The sequence below is a fragment of the Stegodyphus dumicola genome, chromosome X2, assembly GCF_044657685.1.
Source record: "Stegodyphus dumicola isolate Sdum_Otavi_A_Nest chromosome X2, ASM4465768v1".
Taxonomy (NCBI): domain Eukaryota; kingdom Metazoa; phylum Arthropoda; class Arachnida; order Araneae; family Eresidae; genus Stegodyphus; species Stegodyphus dumicola.
In genome coordinates this window covers 26,301,554-26,327,601 of record NC_140781.1, presented here as the reverse complement: position 1 = coordinate 26,327,601, position 26,048 = coordinate 26,301,554, and the positions used below count along the sequence as shown (strand labels likewise).

At 33.9% G+C, this 26,048-nt stretch overlaps 1 protein-coding gene across 2 annotated transcripts in view; it reads right to left on the bottom strand.

Moving 5' to 3' along the window:
- LOC118199875 (glycosyltransferase 25 family member-like) overlaps positions 1-26,048 on the bottom strand; it is a 92,403-nt gene that overhangs the window by 28,367 nt on the left and 37,988 nt on the right. For both annotated transcript variants that reach the window (XM_085809419.1, XM_085809420.1), the window contains exons 4-7: positions 9,906-9,975; positions 9,262-9,469; positions 521-640; positions 293-375 (exon numbers count right to left, since the gene is read on the bottom strand). In XM_085809419.1, the coding sequence (XP_085665545.1) occupies positions 293-375; positions 521-640; positions 9,262-9,469; positions 9,906-9,975 (481 nt within the window). The remainder of the gene's footprint in view (positions 1-292; positions 376-520; positions 641-9,261; positions 9,470-9,905; positions 9,976-26,048) is intronic.

Sequence of the window (26,048 nt, the reverse complement as noted above, 5' to 3'; positions counted from 1 at the left end):
GATAAAAAGATATTTATGATTATTTCAGCATATAAAAGCTTTATTAACAGTTTTCATTGATATTCAGATGTATAACCAGGGGATGTGGATTTTAATAAGTTTGGGTTGAGTTGTATGAATATGGTTTACATTAGTTTCTATAAGACAATTTTAGGATTATAATTCCTATATTTCAACTTGGGACTAATTTGAAATTAAGTGTTACAACATTCAAATGTCAGAAAAAAAAAAAAAAAAAAAAAAAAAAAAAAACACAAAAAGTAAGACTATCTTACGCATGAAATAAGCTCACCTGATCAAATCCTAAAGTGTTTCGTGTTCTTGTTGGCAGAAAATGTTCAAGATGCTTTGAAACATACACTTTAGGTTCATCAACTGCAGGAAGATATATTTTGACAATTTTTACTAATAAAAAGAAATCTAACAATTTTTATTAATAAAAAGAAATGTAAAGAAAATTTTCATTAATAAAAAGGAATTGCTACATCTCACGACTGAACAGAAGGCAAAAGAAACAAACCCATTATCTCCACTTTCAAGTTTAATAGTTGATCTCTGTCATCTTGAAGGCTGTTCTCCTTCTCTAATGGAGCTAGCATGTATCCAAATGGTTCTTTGTTGGTAACAAACATTTTTACACCTAAAATATTTTGAATTTAAAACATCTTAATCTTCAACCTAAGAGAATACAAAATTTCTAATTACGATTCAATTTATGATTTTACTACATTGCAGAGTTCTTCATATGAAAGTAAGAATATCACAAGGATTAAATAACTTTTGAGTCAAACTGATTAATCTGATAAAAAAGAGCAAACAAGAATGCAGAAAAATATAAGACAATTAAGAATCAGAATACAGTATAATTAAGAACTTTGGGAATAATTGCCAAAACTATCCTTGCAGTTATAATAGATATCATGCATCTCTTTTTAAAAGAATAATTCCAATGGTAAAATAAGCTGTGTGGTTTCCATATCACAAATCTGACATAAATATTCTTGTGCATTTTTGAAAATATTTGAGTTTATTTGTTTGCAATTTGCTTTCCAAGTATTTTTGCTTTGTTGTGCATACATTCATTTTCTTAGTGCATTTTGCTAGAAACTTTTATGTTCATTTGTTTTCTGTTGTATTTACTCTTGAATTTGTACCAATTTATTATGTTTGTATAAGTTTACATGTTATGTAATACAGCTTTTATTTCTGAGTCAAATGATAGTGGATTTATAAGGCTAAATAGAACAGAACTGAAGATACAGGTAAATATCCCTGCAGTGGACTTTAATACTGATGGTTTCTCATCAAATTTGGAAATTCTCAAATTTTATGGAAAAAGGTGTGTTTTTAAAACCTAAGAATGAAATATTTTTGCGGGTTTTAGAAGTGCCTAGCCTCCTTTTTGAGCAACAGTGTGAATTAGAGACTGTGAGTGCCTGTAAAACAACAGTAGTAGTTTAATTGAGACTCAGTTTATTACAGATAACTCTAGTGCTGAACTTGCTGCTCAGTTATTTCTGCTCTCACACTTTGCTCTGTGAGCATTTCTAGTGATCTGTCATATTTCTCCCCTGTTAAGAATTTTGGCACACTAAAGTTTTCAAGTCTTCTTATTCATCTGGCCTAGTTACTTCAGATCTCTACAAACATGCACCACACTACATCTGCATATAAAACCTCCCTTTGCATAATTTCATTAGAATATTTAGCACAGTGTATTAAAAGATGATGAACATATGTATGTAACATTCAATTAAAATAATGCAAGCAAATTTATAATTCCCACTTTATACAGTAAAAGCATAAAGCAGTAAACTGACTTCTTAAACAAAATTCATATAAATAGGCTACCTGGCACTGAAAATGCAACACCAAGAAGTGGCCGGAAAGTGATGAAACTCAGCAAACAGAGAGAGACAAAAACGAACAATAAGTGATCTTTATTTTGAAATGGTATGTATAATATAGACCGAGAACAATGTCAATCAGTAGGTTGTAGGACCACCATGGACGGCAATACCCGAAGCAACACATCTAGGTACAAAGTCAATGAGACTATGGATGGCGTCCTGAGAAACTGCGCTATTCCCTGTCAACCATTTGCCACAGCTCATCTTCTGAGTGTGGCTGTGGCAGAGTCTGCAAATGGGGTGCAATCACATCCCAAATGTGCTCGATTGGTGAGAGATCAGGAGAGAATGGTGGCCAGGGAAGCATCTATACAACTAGCAGAGAACGTTGGTTGATGCGAGCAGTATGTGGTCAGGTGTTATCCTGCTAATAAAGAGCATTGGGCACCCCCTGAAGGTAAAAGAGTGTCACCAGCTACAGCATATCATCCATGTATGGTTGGGCCATATAGTGCTCTGAATACGAACTAGCCGTGACCTGGAATTATATGCAATTGTATCCCAAATCATGACGACAAGTGATTCCACAACTGCTGCCAGATTGGACCTGTCACTACATCGACGTCACACGCATATGTGCCAACTATCATTGGAGAAACAGAAACGTGACTCATCTGACAATACGACCCTGTGCCATTCCATCATTCACATTACTCGAGCCCAGCACAATTGCAGACATTGGCACTTCATGTGGGGTCTCATTGAGTCTTCTTAATGAACGCCAAGAGTGCAGGCCTCTAGCTACCAATCGACGGCACATGGTTCTGGTCTATATGGGAACATCCAAGGTCTCTTGACCATGCTGCAGAACGGAGGTAGAACTGGCTTGAGGGTGTGCCACCGCTTGTCAGCGGATGCACTAATCCACATATGGTGATATCACTCTGGCTGGACTCCCACCCCTTGCTGCATTTTCTCGTTCCAACCATCGTTGACACAGCCATTGCACTGTGTCATCCTCTAGGAGTGTGTCAGCTTGAGAACTTTTTGTAGTTCAAAATGATGCAATACAAATGATGCAATACAGAAAAGCAATACAGAAATGATAAAAATGATGCAATACAGAAAAAAAATGATGCAATACGGAAAAGCTTTAATTGATCTAAAACAGGCACTAAGATTTAAAAAAACCATCCCCACCCTTAGCAATTAAAAAAAATGCTATATTTAACTGTATTTGCCTAAACTTGCTAACAGTGTACTATTTCCAAAAAAGATGCCCCTGATTTTGCATGAAAATTCTGTTTAGTGGGTTTGAGATGAGTCATTTGCTCCCCTCCCCCAAGTCAAAATGACACAAAAAGTAATTTCCAAGAACATCAGTTCTAATTATGTTTTAAGCCTTGCGGATTATGCCTAGTTATTTATTGCTGTGTTTCAATAAAACAAAAATCCAGAATGACCACATATACCACTAATACAGTCTAGAATTATTACATATACCATTACTATAGTCTATTGAAAACAAAATTTTTTGAAAAGATGGGGAAATAAAATACTGTATCTTTCTGAAAGCATGTGGAACAACTTCAAGGACTGCCACAACACTCACAGGAAAGCAGAATCATGAATGTTATTACTAATGGTGTATCAGATGACATTCACTAATACCTTGTGGTATTAATTTTTAATTTTTTTTTTTTTTTTTTTTTTTTTTTGTTATGAACAGTATGAGATATACAAAACAAATGAGAAATACAGATTAAGTGTTGAGACAATAAAAATTATTAAGACAAATCTATGCCACAAATGGAGATAAACACTGTGTAAATATTTCATCATAGAAATAGTCATAACACAATCATGGCAAAATTTAGTTCACAGGATTTTGTTACAAGGCGAACATTAGCCATCAGCAGAGACTTTGTTTTAATGTGGAAGACAGCAGACTGCAGATTCTCCCACTTTAGAGTAAAACTGGTTACAACCCTAATCTACATAAATTCTGGAATAAGCAAAACTTGTGGAAGGGGCAGAAAGGGAAGAAGTAAATTAACTAACATTTTGTTAGTACGAGAGTTTGAGAATTTGGCTTGCAGTCCGCTGCCTTCCAGATTAAAACAAAGGCTGTGCTGATGTTAATGCTCGTCTTACTGTGAATACTGTAGAATTTTATTTATAATCAATCATTTTGTTTAGGTTATTGTTTATGTATCTGACCCACAGTCCTTAACCTTTTCGCAACGGCGCACTTTTGTTTATGATGCTCGTGCGGGACGGAAGAGAATCGAATGCAGTCATGCAGTCACCGTACAGGACGGAGGTTTTGCATCGCTAAGCCTAATTTTATAAAAAAAAAATTTTCACTTCTAGCGTTGTAATTTTTGGTATCATTTTAGATTATTACTTTAGCTCTTACATATGTTAAAAATTAGCACTTAATAACGTATTTTTCTTTATTTTACACAAAAATATATTTAAAAATTTCCTTATTTTGTAAAATAATTTTCGGAAGCGCTATTCAAATTATTCCAAAGTTTTAATTGATAAAATCCACCAATAAAGTTTAAAATTAATAAAACAACTTATTTAACACTATTTACAGTACGAAGCAACAAAATTTAAAATGAAGACTGAGTGTGGTAAATCTCGAAGCACAGAGAAGTATCACTTTCTAACTCTTTAGAAAAAGAATCATCACTCTCATCTGCGTTAGTAAATGGTTCATTAACCATACGAAGGTATTCTTCCTCTGATAAATAATGCCTTTGTGCCATAATAGACTGGAGGTGAGACTTCCTGAAATAAAAAGAGAAAAAACGGGAATATATCTGAATCAATGCAAAACTGACTGGGCTGTCTTCTAACCCTAAAAGACCGTATATAGTAGAGGAAAAATAGAATAAAAAAAGGAATTGGATATAAATCAGACACACAAATATTTATATTAGCACGCGGCGATTTAAAGAGCCCACCTCTGTTTACGCTTTTGCTCCCCCACCCCACCCTCGCAACAGTTGATGAGCAAAATACAAAAATCAGACAGAATATATCAAACTCAAAGTCAGGAACCTAAAACTGTGTTCATTTCAAAAGCAATGAACATAGAATGCCATCTAGTGGCCTTCAGAAAAACATTCCAGCTTAAAATGCGTATACGCATCACCCGTCCTTTGAATGCAGTCTCTAGCGATGCGTGAATGGGACGCCCGGCTGTAAGAGACGTTCTTAGGGAATACGTATATGGGACGCCCGTCTTGAAAGGGTTAATTTAAAAATTCAAGACATTTGACATCATTTTCTGCTTCCCTTGAGGGGTCAGTTAATAAATTTGAATACTTTGAAGTACACTTCCCCCTTAAATCAATTCAAAATTATATGCTTTTGTTACACATTAATGTGCAATAGTTTTTAATTTTGTTACGACTGGTATGATGAGAAACGTTTCATGCAATCAAATGATAAAAATATGAAATTATCATTTTCAAGAAGGTTAATTACTTTAGAATCATGAACTAATAACCATACATCATTATTTAAACAAGAAATATTTTTAAATTATGCACACAATTTTAATGAGTTGGTTGTACACCAATACTGAAGTCTGCTCGATTTTTCTAGAACACTAATCTTTAAGAATCTCAATAAGATGTCCTTTTTGAAAAATTTTATATTCATCAGTATGTTTCACGACAATTTGCAAAGAAATGCTTGTCACTAAATATATTAACACCAGAATCCTTTCATTACACAAATATTTTATTTTCAGTTACATATAAATGAAAACTTCTTGCTCTTCAATTTGTATACAGTTCCTGAATATGATCTGAAAATTTAAAATGAAATACCTCAGTCAATTTTTTTTGTACGATGGTCACACTTTTCGTATTTTATTTTTTATAATGAGTAAAAATATTTTCTACACATAAGTACAGAGATTGAAGGAATGTATAAAACATTAGATTTAATAATTTTAAAAAATTTTTAATTTAAAAATGCTGAAACATGAATATTTGCATCATTTCTGTAATTTTAGCTTAAGTCTGTAAAAAAAGACCAATCATGGGACTTTTAGTATGGGTGTGTGTGTGTATACATATATACACTAACACACACATACATATACACATCGTATTGAAAAAGCTTCAGGGCTGATCGCACACAGACCATATACTTACACTTCATATAAACTTTCTACACAATCTTCTCCAAATTCGATACAATTTGTGGAATGAGTATGCAGATCCATAAACAACTTTGGGAATGCATCCATTCCAGTACGGTCGAGTTCTGATGGTACAGCTGCTTCAATCTGCTCTATCAATTCGTACTGATGGTCCTTCATCTTCAGTGTCAACTTAAGAAATAAAAAATATTCCAGGAGGGACAGATCTAGAGAGAATGGAGGTAGGTGATACATACAATCTGCCTTCTCATCAAAAAATGTTGTTCAAGGACTCCTTTGTGAGATGATGCATTGTCGTTTAAGAAGCACTAATTTCCACTTTCCAACAAACGAGATCTCACATGCAGGATTAATTTCAGAAGTTGAATCAAAACATCTTTGTAGAATGCCCTAGTCACAATGGAACTTTCATAATGAAACTGATTCTCAGACTGTCATAAAAGTTGACCAGCATTGTTTTCATTATTTATTTCAAAGTGTGAACTGTCATTGGCCAACTCTTTTTTGGGCTTGTCCACTCGGCACTTCAGTGTTTTGTCTTGACATCACTTCAGTGTTTTGTCTTGACATTTGAGACATCAAGTCTCATCTGCAGTGACAATTTTTTACAGAAAATTTGGATCCTGATCAGCCACGACAATCAACTTTTGCAGCAAGAAATTTGGTGTTCTTTTTGTTCTGAAGCCAGATTGTGTGGCAGAAGGCATACACGGTTTCTCTCTTCCCCCCTTCAAATCCTCAACGCTTGCACACACTCAATATTTTCATCATTTCAACTTTAATATCAATGGCTTGATCTTTCACAGTCTTCAGTCAAGTCTCTTCCACCTTTAAACCTCAAAAACCACTGAAATACTTGTGAACAACTTATAGTATCATCACCACACAGAGATTTAATCATTTCATACATTTCTGTGGTTGATTTACCCAATTTAACAGAAAATTTGATGCTCATTTGTTGCCCCTTTTTCCAAATGACAATGACATACACACAGTCCCTATGCAAATGAACATTGCCTAGTCAGAACTAGTCAGAAGAAAATGCAACTATTTGATATGCATGTCTAAAGGTGGTTGCACATTATCCCACTGGTTTCGCAGATATAGTGCCTTCTGTACCTTTTCATGAGTCCTGGAACTTTTTTAATATATAGAGCTCTGTATTTTAAATACAGTACAAAGTCTGTAATCCGGACTTGTCGGTACTTCGGCAATTTTGGATTAGGGATTTTTCCGGATTATAGATCATCAATTTAAATCTGGTAAGATAGCATGCAGAAATTATACAATTAAAAGTATGAAACCGTAATTTATGAAATAAAGAGCAATTGTGATCTAAATGGTATCAAAATTTACAAAAAAAAGCTTAATATTTATTTGTTTACTTTACTAAACATTTCTTTCAATGTAAGTTGTTTAGGTTGCTTCATTTTTTGTGCTAATACTTTCTCTTTAATTCTATAAACAGACATAATTTCTTGTTCAGTTACAAAGTTCCACTGTTCAAGTCCTGTAATTGCTGTGTCGAGAATATTGACTAACTTGTCAATCGAATTTTTTTCGTTTTCAATAACCTCTCTGTCACTTTCTTCACTAAGGGAAGCGGTATTTTCTGGACCTAGAACCATACTACAGATTTCGTCGTCCATTAATTGATTGATGATTGGGGCATTGTCGTCACAATGAAAAACTTCTGTTATATCATCTTCATTTATTACCGCTTCTCCACATTTCTTTACAAAATCTAATAACTGGAAAATTTCACTTTCAGTTTGCGATGTCCGAAAACCCTCAAATTCTTAGCTATCATCTTCATCATCCTCACCATGAAATATGGTAGCTGGCCATAAATTATGTCAAGCATTTTTTATGTATCTGGAGACACATCCTCCCTATGCGTAAACACGCATTAACACACATGCGTGCATGCATAAAGCATACAAATAAAAAAGTTTGTGGCTTTGAGGTCCAGATTATAAATCATTCTGGATAATGGACGTCCAGATTACAGACTTTGTACTGTATACGGAATTTCTTCAATCTGGTAACCCTGTAAGTATAATATAAGTAGGCATCCCCCCCCAAAAAAAACAGAATTATTTTTAAACAATTATAATATAGTTTTAGATTCCCATAAGTATTCTTTATCAGCACTGCAACAATTTTCTCGTTGTTTTCTCTATTGCTGGAATCATAGAAACAATTCTGAAACTCTTAACATGGAATTTTATTCAAGGCAAACACTGTATTTTCCTTGTACATCATTGAATTACTCTTTTTATTCAGTGTACTGGTTTTTGAAAGCTTTCTTTATTTACCAAGGAAGAAAATTTTGTAAGTAGCATGAGGGAACCACAAACAGCATGTTGTTCTCATTCAGGAGTTGTCAGATGGAGAGAATTTCTTCAATAATCTAATAAATAATCTTCCTGTACTCTTCACTACTAGCCCTTCATTCATTTTCAATGTTTCCACATTTCTGCTCATCAGTAGATGTCTAAGTTAAAGCAGCTTCAACATGACATATCCGGAAAACTACCTTGTACACTTTTGATTTATTCAAAGCAATAAGATTTTCCTAAGTATAATTTCAGCTGATTTTGAATTTTCTACAACAAGAAGAAAATTATGCACACACTTGATTTTTATGGTCACACATCACAAAGATGGTTAGAAAGCTGAAAACTAGAATACACACAAATCAGCACCTCAGACTAATTGCCTTAGTCATGCTGATAATGTTGCTTGTAATGTTGTCATTCCATTTACTTTTGAGTAACCTTATGTATATCAGAGAGACAGACAAAGAAAAATACAATTAGTCAGATAAAATAACCAGGTCTTCCTTTACTTTTATAGCATGGTATTCTAGAGATGCATGTTTCTTTGGTTTATATTGCCTTCTTATATTATATATTCTGCGATTTATATTATTACTATTGATCTGACTTTGATGTACAATTTTGATTTATTCACTTGATTTATATTTCTTTAATGTATAAGCTATTTTATGTTTAAAATACTAACAGATATTTTAACTAAAGAAAATGAAAATAAACCAGCACTGTCTTTAAAAATCATGCTGGATTTGAGCAAAAGATAATCAGCACATAGAATGGTGTTAGACAGCATCCAGATTCAGACAGATACTCAAGCAATAAACAACATAAACTTTCAGATAAACATTGCAAAAAATGTATGCTACACATATAATTTGAAACATACCAGATGATTTTGCTGAAAATGCAAAAGCTATGATGTCATCTACAGGCCCAGAATAACCAGCAATCTTTTTTGGATCAAATGTTAAATTGAGTGACTTCTTATGACGCAAATCTACCAGCACTGCAGAATGCACCATTGGAACTTCAAATGTGCCAATTTTTTCTCGTTCAAGGATTGGTAAGTAGTCTTCAGTTCTCCTATAATAACCCTTAAAAATAAAGACATGACTGACTAAATGAATAACTATATTAATTATTTTAGTAGCTATTTATGACTGTCTTTTAATTGACAAAAATATATGCTGGTCATATATTTTTCTTACTTGACATATACACTTTTTAAACTCATGAAATTCAAAGACATGCATCAACATTACAGACAGAAATATTTAGAGATGATCTATGAAGAAGCCAATGGTTATTATAATTATATGCATTTTCTCAAAAAGCAAATTCATGCATCTTTTCAGTTTCCACCACTAAAACATTTAAATATTTATCATAAATTAAAAAAGAAAAATAATATAGCTTTTATTAATTGTATTCACAAATAAGTAGCAGACAAAACAAATTAAAGTGAGTTATGTATTAATGTGCAAAGCAAATTAATGTGAGCTATGTATTCAAATAAGTATAATTAATCACCTGCTCAGTCATTCCACACCAAAAATTTGAATACGCACCCAAAGTCTCTATGACTGGTGCAATAACTGTCCTGAAAGAAAAAGAACACTTGATATTACATAAAACTATGCTGTAACATTTCAAGGTATCTTAAGTTTATTAACCAATTATCATGATTTAAATCATTACTATAACTTTTCCTTTGTGCATCCCTCCCCAGAATACAAATTAGGTTTGTGCATATTTAAGCTGAGGATTCTGAATCTTTATCTCATGAATCTCCTGGTTAGTACATATTGCTGTTAGGATTCTTGCCACCTCTGTTTAAAAGTTATATTCTCACTAGCTGGTGTTTTAAAATATGCAGCAGTAAAATATCTGAGCAGCTTAAATTTGTCTATTTTATGTGTAGTCTTAGACTATGTTTCAATTGAACTTTATTATGTCAATTTAAATATTTATAAGAAGTAGAAGTTCCATGTGTAGTACAAGCTGTGCTTGTTCTGTTAACTTAAGACTAAATAAAAAGGTTATTTTAACCTTCTTCAATATTTTATGAGTTATTTAAGAAATAGCAATAATTCACTATTAGTCAATGTGGCGACTTGCCGACTACAACTCAACACTGACAGTCTGGTAACTCATAGCAACCAAAAAAAAATAATGTTTATTCTATTCTGTTGTCAGTATTATTAACGATCTTCCTCAAAAATTGTACTACCATAATTGGTGACTCATATTTATTACGAATAGCAACCTTCAATGTTGCACGAATATCGAGTTTATATGTCGAAATTCTGAGCAACAGTAAGTTATCCAGTGTGATGATATTCAAGTAAGACATTTCACCTGTGATTTCAAACGCTGTGCCGCACTCCGGAGAGTCAACATATTTCTGTCATAATTTTAGAGGATATATGTATCGTCTGCTACATTTGAGCTGCCAATTTCTCTGATTTCAAGTACCAAGAAACTGTGTCATTATATACATATTGATTACTTTTCTATGCATATTATTAATGTGCATATTTTATACATATTATTATTGCACATATTCTATACATATTATTATTATGCATATTCTATACATATTATTATTGTGCACATTCTATACATATTATTATTGTGCATATTTGATTGATCTAAAATGGTTGACAATGATGCTGCTTCTCAATTGGCGAGAGTGGCAGTTAAGCCACCGCCTTTTTGTCGCCGAGACCCATCATTATGGTTTCTTCAATTGGATGTGCAGTTTAAATTGAGTCACATTACTGCCGACGAAACTCAATTTTATACAGTGATCGACGCATTAGAATCAGAGATACTGCAATCAGCTCGTGAAATAATTTTGAATCCACTGGCGATGGACAAATACATATCTTAAAAAAAAAAAATTAATTTCTGTTTATGAAGAATCCGAGACAGTTAAAATCAAGCAACTGTTGCACAATTTACAGTTGGGTGATATGAGGCCTTTTCAATTGCTGTCCAAAATGTCAGACTTAGCCACCAGTAACCTAAGGGATAACATTCATAAAACATTATGAATGATTAGACGCCCATCTAACATGCACGCCATTTTAGCGGCCAGTAGCGAGCCACTTAAAAATCTTACCAAAATCACTGATAAAATTCACAAGCTGGCCATTCCAGCAGAAACACATGCAGTGCAGGCTCCTGGTCCAGGCATTGTGGCGTTACAGGCTTAAATTGAAGATTTGTCCAAACAGGTTGCTCAGTTAGTAGCCATCCAAGCTGAACCTTTTCAGTGCAACCACTCCACATCATGAAGCCCTCCTCCGGATATTTGTTTTTACCACCACAAATTTGGAAACAAGGCAAACAAATGCCGCCCATCGTGTCGCTATAACGACCATCGCTCGAAGTCATGAACGACAGTAAATACTTGAGTTCCATGCACAAGTATTCTCTGAACAGATCTCTATGTTCAGATCAGATCATAAACAATTTTCTTTTCACTTCTCATTACCCAAGAAATAGATCTAAAACTTTTGAATGCTACTGTCACTAGTTTTTCACAGAGAAACCAGAAGGGATGCTGTTTTAGCAGTTTTTTGGAGATAATGGACAATGAACAGACTACAAGAAACTCCTGGAATTAAACGAATTACACTCATGTCCATAAATTAAGGATAATTCGGAGTCAAGCGGAAATCGAACTCTAAAATAAATATATCAGCTGTAAAATCACGACACACATCTTCAAGAATCATCTGCAAATTTCAGGAAGTAACCAGATGACACCGATGGTACGTCACAATGACGGGAGTGTAAGAGAGTGGTATATAAGGAATACAGGCAAAGAAGTAAAATTGTTCGCAGGCGCTTTATAAGCATTTCGATGCAATAACTGCTTTATAAGCATATCAGTGCACTTACTGCAACTCACTGTCGCCTGTGGTTAGCCTGGAGTAGAGAGCATGCATTGTGGACACTGCAACAGTTGGCTTGTGTGATGTTTTCCGACGAGTCCAGGTTTAGCTTGCAGTCTGATTCTCACTGGACATTCATATGGAGAGCTCCAGGTACCTGTTACCACCAAGAAAACACCATTGACACCGTTACGATGGTGCAGGAGTGCTCGTTTGAGGTGGAATTATTCTGGGTTCCAGAACTGACCAGCATGTTCAAATTGGAACCATGACAAGCCAAATCTATTGGGATGTCATTCTGGAATGACATGTACGTTTGTTTCGGGGCGCCATGGGCGCACAATTTGTGTTTATGGATGACAACGCACGTCCTCACCGTACAAACATCGTAAGCAAATGCCTTCAATCGGAGGATATCACCCGTATGGACTGGCCAGCATTCTCACCGGACTTGAATCCAGTAGAGCAAGTGTGGGACATGATAGGCCGACGAGTTGCAGCCCGTCAACCTCCTCCTACATGTCTACCGGAACTTCGGAGAGCATTGAGTGGTGTAATATCCCTCAAGATCAGATTGATAATTTGATACTCAGCATGCCTAGGTGTTGTATGGACTGTATTGCATCGTCTGGGAGACATACAATGTATTAACAATCATACCAACCATGTAATATTGGTTTTTGTAAATAGGTTTTTTTTTGTAATTTGCTCCAGCGAGAAAAAATCGTTAATTTGTTTAATAATATCAAACATATAGCATCTTTTTTTGCTCTTTACCTTTTGTTTAATAAATAAGTTTTACAAATAAGTCAAATTTGTTTTGCTTCTAACACTTCCTTTGCCTGATTTTGCATTATCCTTAACTTATGGACATGAATGTACTTGCCATCTCCATCCCAGATGGCAAGCCAACTGTTGGTTATTTGCATGACAGGCTGTGAGAATTGACTCTGAAGTTGAGAACATTTAAAAATTGTCTGTCCGATAGCTTTTGCACAAAAGAAAATTAATAGAACAGTGAGAAAAACAGCAACATTTCACCAGCCTTCCATCCATTAATATATAAAAACAGAAAAAAACAAACGGTCTTTACTGGGGTCTTTCTTGACAGGGGAGCAAATGGATCTCTCTGCACTCTGCTTGCTATGCCCACGGAAAATACCCAACTGGATTATAAAAGGAAAAAAATACACTAATAAATACTTAAATCATTTAATTTTTTTTACAGGAGATTTATACGAATTAAAAAAAAATTACACCAATACGCCTGAATGCGGAGAATATTCAGACATATATTTTAAACAAGGACAACTGCAACCAAAATAAAATTTAAACTATGAACTATCTATTTTAACTACTTAATGAATGTAAAATTGCTTTTTTGTGGGGGGGGATTAAAGAGATTTACACGAATTTAAGGAAAATAAACCAATACAACTGAATGCCTAAAAGCAAAGAACATTCAAAACGTATTTTAAATGAAGATAGTTACAAAATTAAAAAATAAAACTTGGACAAACAAAGTAACTCTATAGTTCTACAAAAAATACTCTAAACTGAAAATTTAAATCATTTTGCAAAGCTGATTTAATAGTTCAAAAAAATATTCTAAAATGAAAATTTAAATCATTTTGCAAAGCTGACTTAAACTAGAGTTTATCAAGCTGAATAATTTTTGCCTTTAATTTAACTGGCCATGATATGATATTTTTAATTATATTTCTGGTTTTTCTCCTTATTTAATATATAACTACTTTTCATGCAAGGGAAATGTAATGTAAATATTTTACTTATAATAATTTCTTTTTTTTTTCTCTCATAAGCTATTAGCAACAGGGCTGTGGAGTTGGAGTCATGAAGTCAGAATCGGAGTTAGGCAGATTTTGGGGTAAAAGGAGTCACAGCCGGAGTCGCTAAAAAAATGTCGACTCAGACCCCGGCTCCAGTTTTTGTTGGACAGTTTGAATTTGAAATGAAATTAAAATGAATCGAAAAAAAAAATTATTGACTGACTGAGTTATTATTTTTATTTACGGACTAAATGCATTAATAAACAGTTATTTTCTATTTTATTGACATATTAATAAATGAATGTAAGGGAGGAGGATGGATGTGATATTTTCCATTATTGATTAAACTGATTCCTTTAGTTACTTCATTTAGTTACAAATCTCATTGGTAAATTTAGGTAAGCAGCAATAGCAGCAAGAACTCCCAAAATTGATGCCATTCTTAGAAAGCGAGAAGGAAAAGGAGCAATTACAGTACAAAGTCCGAAATCCGGATGTCCATTATCCGGAATGACCTAAAATCCAGACCTCAAAATCACCACCACCGTTTTTCTCCTAGGCTTTACACATGCGCATTTAATCCCCCCACCGCATAATAAAAATATCTGGAGAGTGCCGATTCTAAATTTCACATCGACACTAAATAAAATACCTTGTTATTAAAGAAACAAACATTTTAACATAAATTTGTACGATCATTAGTTTGGCTCCGTTGCTGCGCATCTGCTTTTTAGCATACATATCAAACCGAAACATTCCACATAGATACATCATTCATCTGACGCCAACCTGGCGAATCATTATTTATTATACTTTCCTTTCATCACCACATGTTTATCAAAACATGACAACTTGAGTAATGACTCATGTAGTGATGCCTAAACAATTTTATGTTAGTAATTGAATGATAAACGAGTATGGTATGGTAACTTTTTATGTTGACATTATGCTTGGCGATGACTATAGATTTAAGTTAAATGTGCTAAAAAATGTAGACGAGGGGAAATTTACCAAAATTTCTTTCCATATGCTAAAAATGGATTTTGTTGATGATACTCATAGACCCAAAGATTACATTTAAGGCTATTTGAATTAAGAATAAAGGATTTTTTATTCACATAAACCCAGAACCAGCGCCAGGGCTCGTATGGCCGCAAGGAATTGCAGACTTTAGGACCCACACAGACTACATCAGGCGGTCTATAACATATCTAGCACCTGCCCTCGATAAGGCTTAAGTACAGTCAAAAGTCTTTAATACGGACTCGTCGGGATTTCGGCGATTCCAGATTATAGATCATCAATTTAAATCTGGTAAGATGGCATGCAGAAATTATAAAATTAAAAATATGAAACCATAATTTATGAAATAAAGAGCAATTATAGCTTAAAGGGTATAAAAATTTACAAAAAAAAAAAAAGCTTAATATTTATTTGTTTACTTTATTAAGCATTTCTTTCAATGGGCCCATGCTTTAAAGCATACATTACGCATAGTCGAAATTAGAAAATTGCAACCAGAAAACTATTTGATGTGTATTCATGATATTTATAATGACGAGGAATTTGATTTAAATCATATCAAAGACGGAATACATCGTGATGAAATACTACATTTAGTAAGGAATTATAAGTCGAATAAAATAAAACATCTGCCCTGAAGATAAGGATAGTGCTGACAGATCAACTTCCAGTTCATTGCACGCCGCGACGTTCCCCCCCCCTTGCCAGAGCATCGTGAAATTGATAAACAGATTTCAGAATGGTTAGAGAAACAAAGGATATGCCTTTATCCATTTTTTGCAGCAATTCCACTTTTTGTTTGATGGACATCGAAACATGCTTTCGCTTTGTAGATCATTTGGCAGCTCCAGAATCGGAAATTCTTTTTGACATAATCGAAAGTTCAAGCTTACTTTTATAAAATTGCTCTAACAGTCAGCAAAAAATAATAAGTCGGATCCAATTCGAAGATTAAGGAACAACACAATCTGCAACATTAACTGAAATAGATAATTAGATAATTTTTAGCTTATACTGTCTGTTATACATAAAATGCGCATGCGTAAACGTACTATGTGCCTGCGTAAAGGTGTCCGGATTAAAGACTTTTGACTGCATATGTGGGAATTTATTTATTTGGAACTCTGATATGCCTTAAGCATATGCAAGAAATGGACATAAGTATAATAAATAACTAAACTAATATAATTCAGGCTTAATTGTCTTAGTGTGTGATAGAACCAAGATAAAATTTAACGGAACAACTTGCCGTCAGTCGCCAAGATCATGATGCATAGCCAAATATGTATAGTGAAGGATAGCTAAATTTGATGATAGCCGCTAATTTTAAAGGTTTTTGGATATCGCAAAACAAAGGTGAAATTTTTCATAGTCAAGAAAATGACAGAGAAGCTACTGAAAACGAGAAAATTTCGATTGCCAAGTTAATCAGAATTCTCGAAACTGCAGTTACAGGACTTCAACAATGTAACTAAACAAAAGATTATGTCTGTCTACAGAATTAAAAAGAAAGTATTCGCACAAAAAATGAATTAATTTAAACAACTTACATTGAAAGAAATGTTTAATAAGTTAAACAAATAAATATTAAGCTTCCCCCCTTTTTTTTTGTGTGTGTGTGTGTATGTGTGTTTTGTAAATTTTGATACTTTTTAGATCATAAATACTTCATTATTTCATAAATCACGATTTCATATTTTTCATTTTATAATTTCTACATGCCATCTTACTAGATTTAAACTGATGATGTAATATCTGGAAAAATCCCAAATCTGGAATCGTCGAAGTCCCGATGAGTCCGGATTTCAGACTCTGCACTATATTGATCAAGTAACACGATTGGGAAGTACATATTTGATGATATAGAGGTTGTTTGAATTAAGAACATTTTAAGAGGATGTAGATAACCCTAATGCTTCATTACCAGAAAGACTGTGGAATGATCTTGCGGAATTGGAAACTCTGCTTTCTACACCATATATAGCCATAAAAAATCTACAATCTGAAAAATTAACAGGAGGCAAGAATGGAAGAATGTGATGCTTGTTCTTTCTAAAATGGAGGGTTTATTGCAGAATGAATCATTTCTTCAAAACTGTCTGGTGGCAAAGTAGATAGCGTGTCGCTCAGCTACACCACACATCAGAGGTTCAATCCCCGAGCTGGGCTAGGTTGACTCAGGCTTTCATGGGTCAATAAAATGAGTACCAAGTTTGCTTGGGGACTAAACACCGGGGGGGGGGGAGGAGAAGAGTTCTGCAACAAGCTGACCACTTGCCTAGGGCATATGCTGATGCACCCCGGGGCCCAAGGTCAAGAAAGCAGATTTTGGAGCACTGCATTTCGTCAATGAAGAAAAGAGAAACTAGTTTGCTAGACAATGAGATCTTGCTGGGTTCAACATATGTAGATCTGAAACACTGAATTTTGTTGGATGAGAAACAAATTAAAAAGGCAAAGAAAGCCATCTATGAACTTTCATTAAGAATGAAATTATTCTTAGAACAAGTGGAGTATTCAAATCAGGACTGTCAAACTGCAGACACTGCAACTGAGTCTTCTATCACCCTCTTCCAGTGATGAATTAGATTTTGAGAAATATTTGGATAATATTGAAAAGGCTATGGCAAAGCGAATGAAAGAACTAAGAGCCTTTAGATATAAAACTGACCAAAAATAAACAAGATTTCTACATGGCCTTTAAAAAAAATAGAGAAATATGATTGCTCTTGCAAGGCACCACTTTTAGAAGTTATAAAAATCTATCTTGAAAAGTTAAAAGAAGTAGCCCTAACACTAACAGCTCTTCTTCGTAATCCAAGACAGCGTGGAAAGACTCTTCTCAGCTCTGAATTTTTATCGAATTGGATCTATGGTCCTCAAAAAGAGGATCTTGCCGAAACTATACTGTTTCTTAGAAATTACTAATGCCAGTTTTTCCATTTCATAAGAAATGTTAATTAATATAAATAATTTTCTATGCCATCAATTTCTGCAGCATCTATTACTTCTTTTATATTAATAAAATAAGCTGTAACCCATGTGTATATGTTTACATATATATGAGGGATTCGGAGTCAGAGCCGGAGTTTCCAGGAGTCGGAGTCGGTAATTTTCTCTACCGACTTTACAGCCCTGGTTAGCAAAATAGGCAATGCAAAACTTTAATAAAATTATGTTAGTAACTAAATTGAGCAGGTTAACTCTCCTTCACACACATGAGAAAAATGAAGTTAAGTAGGGTATATATTATAAATTTGAAAGATAAATGAAAAATGAATTTAAAATATTGAAATTAATTCTCCTGTAGCATTACTATTAGGATATAAAAGTTACACTGAGATATATGCTAAATACCTTCTACATTAATTAAACTTCTGATTAAATGTTTTTTTTAATTAAATTATTTTTTTTTAATCTGGATAATGAAGTGTGTGTTTATAGATATATAGGAAATATTAATTTCAAAAAACTTAATACAGAAATATAATGATAAAAGGTTCTTTCTGATTATCTGCACCTCCTCCCCCAAAAAATACTCAATGTGTCACAAAAATAGATATGTGACAACCCATGACAACATTAAAATGTATTTACATGGGTACTCAGGTATGCACATGGACACAACAGAGATGTATTTCAGTACCATCTTCTAAATTTAATGGTCATTTTGCTGATTAGTGTTTGCTTTTGCATATTTTTTACCTTATAACAAAATTGTAATGGGACTGTCAAGTTTGCTGAATTATAAAAAGCAAAGCATTGCATTTCTTTAGAAATATAGCATTTGGATAATCAGAAAGTTTTATAGTTTTAAGTAAAACCAGATTGCTGGGAACATGGAAAGAACACCAATATGTGCAATGTGCACAATGATGAATTGTGCAATTCTCTGATCTTTAAAACGAACACAGATCACTGTTTACCTGGAGTAATAAATAAATAAATAAATAAAGGTAAATATTTTAATATGAATGTTTCTTGCTTTTTTTTTTTTTAATTTTATTTATTGAGTGCTCTTTTATGGAATTCTTAGCAAGCCAACCATTTTCAAAACGGCTGTTGCCTTTTGTATATATAGCTTGGTGAAAAATTAGTTGGCGACTTTACAGACGGGCTGCTGATAATCAGAAAGTATGTAAATCTGAAATAAATAAAATACAAATTTATTTTTACATTAACCCAACTGCATATAACATACCAATCAATTACTGAAGGGGGGAATTAAGCGTTTTCAGTTTGTTCATGCAGATGCTTTTAGTTTATTTACGTACTTACGTACTAGAACAACCAACCTCGATAGAAGTTGCCAGATTTCAGAATGCGTCAAATTCTGGCAACCATGCACATAACAGTTCTTCAGTTTTAAAAGCAATGTTGTCATTTTCATATGTGTCCTTTTTGCTGTATTTTTTACATGCAAAGCCTGATATTTTTGGCTTCAAACCCAATTCTAAAACATAATGTGGGATTTGCTTATAAAAGGAGAAGCTATAGCAGATTTTCTGAAGAAACACAGTATTTTGCTCCCAAATCGCTAAACAGAACAATAGTTTTGAATTTATTTTTAAAGCAATTGGCATGAAACTTCCAACAGAGCAAAAGAAACAAAAAACCGCTTGCAAGTAGGTTTACTGGTTGATTTTTAAGACAAATGCTTAATTAAAATGCCATATATGTGTGGTTTTTAGTAGTACATATATTCCTTTCCCACCATAAAAGTCACCAATATATACCAAGGTAATTGTGCTAATATTATAAATACCTTTATTTATGTATACTGGCCAACCACCGTCTTACTGTCTCAACACTGAAAGCTTTATTTAAAAAAAGTAAGTATGATAAAATGAAATAAAATGCCTGACTATCTCACATGCAATGAATTCCCCAAAATAATAAGTCTGTACATACAATATTTTTAAATAAAAGTTTCTATGACCTAGCATATCAAGGCACAAAGGACTTAACACTGTAGTTGAAAGCCAAAACTAGTTTTTAAAAGTAAAACGATTATGATTATTAACATGTTGATTGCCAACCAGGCAAGGCTGTGCTACACATTTTGCCACCCAATGCAATAATGGTGGGTTATAAATTATACAGTCTAATACCTGTCTAAATTCTAAAAAGTTTACTCCTCAGTCCAGTCAGACAGTATGCACCAACTGCAATTATGAGGTAACACTGTTTGCATTCTTATCCAGGGCACAAACTAAAATATAACTCGCAGTCAGTATATACAGTGGCGGCCAAAATTGTGGACACTTTTGGAAATTTTTATGTTTTTGAACTTTGTATGCTTGTAGAAAATGTTACGTTTTGCAAAATGCAAACTTGTATATATCATTTTAAAAAGAATTTATTACTGAATTCAATACAAAACACAAAATTCAATTATTTGCAATACAAAAAAAGTTATATGTACTTTAATATAAATAAAAAACAAAGTTATGAAGTGGTTTGTAATGTCTAGTTTTCCTGGCCAATCACTGTTCTTGTTCTGAGAACCAATCAAATGTTAGTAACTGCCAGTAGAAGCTGACATCATGTTTACACTTGAAACAATTCATTATTTTGCTTTGTTCTGTAGAAGGATGACCTGTTTCTTATACACTGCAATTACAAGTAGGAATTTTTGTAAACATTTTTAATATTTAGTCAAGAAGTATTGACATCAAATAAAAGAGTAGATTGGACACCTAGAAAGAGATGTAATATTATTGTGTTACGAGAAAGTGGTCTTTCCCTATGCTGAAATTGCAAGACAGGTTGGTGGTTCAGTGACTACATCTGGAGTCCGAAAGTTTTGTTTACGATATCAGGAGACAAATTCAATAAAAAACAAAGAAGGAAAAGGCCGAAAAAGGTGCACCACATCTATTGATGACAGAAGAATAAAAAGACGATGTCTCCAAGATAGAAAAATGTCATCAGCGGCCTCGGAAGTGATCTGAATGATGCTGGTGTTTCTGTCAGTTCAAGAACAATCAGGAGAAGATTAACAGATGTTGGAATGAGAGGCAGAATTCCACGAAAAAAAGCCTTATCTTAATTTTCAGCAAAAAAAAGAAAAAAAAAAAAAGATTACAGTGGGCAAAGGAACACATTAATTGGACAGATGATCAGTGGTCACAAGTTATATGGAGTGATGAAACTAAGATATCATTACTCGGTAGTGATGGGCGAAAATATGTAAGACGTAGAATAGGAGAAGAGCTACATCCTGACTGCATTCAAGCAACTGTGAAGAACCCAGTTAGTGTTATGATTTGGTCATGCATGTTAGCAGATGGTATTGGTCACCTTCATGTCATCGATGGGACACTGAATGCCAGAAAATACATTGACACTATTCTAGAACCAAAACTTGTACCTTCCATCAGAGATCTCTTTCCCAACAATGCTTTGTTTATTTTTCAGCAGGATTCTGCTACTTGCCACACCCCCAAAATATCGAAAGAGTGGTTTCGTACAAAGAGCATTAAATTGTTGTCATGGCCAGGAAACAGTCCTGACCTCAACTTGAAAACCCCATCTTGAAAAACGATAAATCATTGTTAGTAAGTATCTGAAACTTTGATATGAAGGCAAGGGTCCAACAATATGAATGTGAACATGTTGAAAACATTCAGGTGGAACAAGGAAGTCCATAAAAGCTGATTTTGTATGTCTTTGAACCTTAGATCGTTGGCCTTCCATGCATTCCCTACACCATAACTGACAATATTTATTGATATTTGGCCATATGAATATTTTCATGATTAATTTTTCTTGTGCTTCTAATACCTGTATGAGATAGAGGTATGAATAGAAGAAAATATTTGTCGCCAAAAGTTTGAGGGTATGGGTGTTTACTGTTGGTGGTGACATGACAATAAAGTGATTTGTAGGTGCCTGGATTGGGAATTCTAAGCCATTCTCAGCCTTGGATTGCTTTTTAAAATTGTTAACTCTTCATCATTTGAAATTCTGCAACAGTTGTGTAATCAATTGGAGATGGTATTAATTCTGGAAAGAGCACCAGCAACAATGTTTTCTCCCTTGATGAAGTGAATATTCATTAAAAATTGAGCAATATAACTTTCAATTGTCTTGCTTGTCTGGGAGAGGCTTTGTCTGAATTTTGTTGAAAAGTGAAAGTGAGAGGTTTGTGGTCCGTATAAATGCTGAAAGACTTTTCCTCTTAATATATACCTAAAATGTTTTATTGCAGTATAGATAGATAAGAGCTCTCAATCATACGTGCTGTACTTTCTCTGTGTGTCAGTTAAGGAGCAAAAGAAGAAACTTAATGGATGCTTCTCTCCCTGGTCAATTTGATCAATGACGGCCCTGATAGCTGTATCTGAAGCATTGCATGTGAAAGATAGAGTACCGTCAGTTGAGGGATGAACCAGCATAGCATGACAAAGTGCATTTTTTAGGTTTTTGAATGCACTGCTAGAATCTTCGGTCCATGTTAGGGGTATTTTACAACTTCACATATTCCACTGAGTACTGAGGTTAGAGGCTGTTGAAGCTTGGCACACTTTGGGATGAAAGGGTGATAAAAATTGATTATCCCTAAGAACCTGCACAAGCTGGTTGATGATGTGGGTTCGGGTGTGTTTTGTATGGCATCAACTTTCGTCGTCGGAGGTCTTATTCCTTCAGTTGTGATTTTATACCCCAAATAATTAAGTTTAGAAGTGCCAAAAATACATTTTGCAACATTGATGCATAAACTATAGTTGTTTAACCTTTGAAAAGCTGTGTAAGTGCTTATGGTGTGACTCTTTGAATGGAGAAGAGATTAGTATAGCAGAATAATAAGTCTGATAGTACCTTATTCATGAAGTGTTGAAATGTCTGTGCCATAAACTACAGTCATTTAACGTTTGAAAAACTGTGTGTGAGTGTTTACGATGTGACTCTTCGTCTATTAGTATGTCATCTAAATAGCAGATTGTAAAGTCTAATTCTAATAATTCCATATTCATAAACCGTTGAAATGTCTATACCGCATTGCGTAAACCAAATGTCCCAAAACATCTTCTTTCATGTAGAATATAGCCACAGTCAGTGATGAGTGATAGAGGATACCTATCAGAAGTGGTGATATTAATATTATTAAGAGCCTTGTAATCTCCAAATGGCCTCCAATCATCTGATTTCTTTAGGTTGAGATGTAGAGAAACTGGCCCAACAACTTTTTAAAGGCCAGCAAAGACCTTGTTGTAACATAAACTCAAATTCAGGTGTTAATTTTTCGACTGAAAGTCTTTCTGACCCTAGTTTTAAAAGAAGACCCCTCAGTTTCAATGAAATGTTCAGTGTTGTGACTTTTGATTTCATTATTGATGAGTGTTAACCACAAAAGATCTGAAAATTGTTTGAGAATTACTTTGTACTGATTTCGTACTGCATAAACCATTGGTGAAACGATACCATAGGAGGGGTCACCAATAAAGGACAAAAAAGTGGTGCCATCGATTAATTTACAATTTTTGCAGTCAACCAAAAGGTGAAAGTGAGACAAAAAGTCAATACTTATTATTGGTTTATTAACATGAGCTGTCACAAAAGGCCAATCAAATGCTCTTCTCAGACCCAAATCCAATTTTAGCAACTTTTGCCCACACGTCTTAATTTTCGTTTCATTTGCAGCGAAGAGATCCAGCTTTGCAACAGCTCTTTTTTCTTTCAATAATGGCGGAATCACGGAAATTTTGGTGCCAGTATCAATTAAAAATTGGGTGATGCTCTCCTTGTCATGAAAAAAAGATTACACATTACTAGCCCTTGGCCTCCGTCGCCTGCAAGAGCTGGGGATTTAGTTTTCCTGCAGGTAAACGTTGGTTTTGTTAGGCCAATTGTAAGGATTACTGCATTTGAAAGACTTATTGTCAAACCTCAAGTGATAATAACATAACCTTTCATTTCCACTATTAAGTCTATTAATAGAATTACTTCTAGAGCGGGATCTGAACTGTTGATGTCTACAATAATGTCTTTTATTTAGTTCGTTAATTTGTAAGGATAACTATGAAATCTGCTCTTGTAGTTTAACTAAAACATTGTCATCTCTAGAGCTATAGCAGCATTCTGATGTGATGTGGATTTTATTTTCCACATTTTATCAGGCATTGTCGCGAATTTTCCTAAATCATCGCCACTGATGAATAAAATGCTCGAGATTGCAGTGGGTAATCTTTGAAGCCAGAGAGTTTTAAGAAAAGCTTCACCTACCTTATATGGAGCTAAATGCTTCATTTTGCATAATAACTGTGACAGTTTTATCACCCAATTCCACCTCAGTTAACAATTTCTGGGTCTTTTGCGTTTCGGTTTTCGAAAAAATGGAAATTAATCTGTCTTTAATAGCCACGTATTTGTCGTCCCTTGAGAGATTGATCAGAATGTCCAACACTGATAATATTTCAGTGTCAATGGAACTCATGACATAATCTTATTTGTTTGATCTGTCGTAATTGCAACATTTCAAAATTGAGCTTCCAATGGGAAAAAACCATATCTTTAGGTCCAGTTTCCAAAATGCTGCAATTTGAATTCTAATTGTAATGATCGATGTCGAAGTGTCGCTTTCGTTTGCACCTCCGTTTTCCATAGATATTTTTTGTGTTAATCTTTTACCCGTAATAAACTTTTAACTCTTTAAATGAATAAAATTAGATGGCACAATGACTTGAAAAAAAGAACGCTACTTCATTTATTTTTCATCAAATCAAGTCAAATAATCTACCAGTTGTTGCTGGGCAACAATCCTATGTTGCCATTTAACAAAAATTAAAGCATACAGAAATTAAGGTTAAGATGCAGAGGAAACATACAGGATGCTACAAGAAGTTCTATTTAGAAAACTATGATTGCAAAGTTTCCGCAGGTTACTGTTCCAATCTATTAGAGTGTAACAGCATAAAATGTTAATAATTAATTTAAAAGTCACTTGGATAGAAAATAACATTGAGTAGCTTGAAAAATATAGAGAAGATTTAGCAAATGTTCCTCTTCTGTCTCACCCAGACTAAGAATTATGTTTATCGCTGTGTACAGATTCTTTAGATTGTGCAGTAGGTTCAGTTTTACAACAATTCAAAAATGGTGGTTTGAAACCAAATGGATTTTATTTCAAGAAGTACCTCCCACAGTAAAATTACAGTACATTTGATTGTGAACTTTTTGCAATTTATTTCAATTAAATACTTCAAACATTTGTTAGAAGGATGAAAATTCACAGTGTATACTGACCACATGCCCTTAATCTATACTTTTCCCCAAAAGCCCGATACAACATTTTCAAGGTAAATTCGGCAACTTCGATATAATTCAGAATTTGTAACAGATATCTAAGTACATTTCAAGTAAGAATAACTTAGTAGCAGATACTTTGGTCCAGAATCAAAGAAATCACCTTAATTAATTACAATCAAATTGCACAGCAGAAGAGCAATATGACGAATTTGAGACATTGCAGAAATCTAGATTTGACTTTTAAACAGTGTTCCCTTCCTTCCGGAAAAAAATATGGTCTGATATATTAAAACTTATATACCCAAGTTCTAACACAGTATATTAGACCTTATAGACCTAGAGTTATATTAAAAAAATATTTCATCAATTTCATGAATTATTCCATCCTGGCATTAGATCAACAATAAAATTAATCTCTTCAAAATTTATTTGGTCAAATATTAAGATGTTCAGCATTGGGCAAAATCTTGTATTCCATGTCAAAAATTTAAAATATCCCAGCATACAAAATCAATATTTGGTGAATATCAAAAGCCATCAGAAAGATTTCAAGATGTGACTGACCTTGTTGGTCCCATAATCATCATCAAATAGCAACACCTACTCTACTGTCTGACATCTATAGATAGATACAAAAACTAGATAGATTCTATTCTGCTTGAAAACATGTCCGCAAAAATTGTAGCAAAAGCTTTTTATAGCAATTG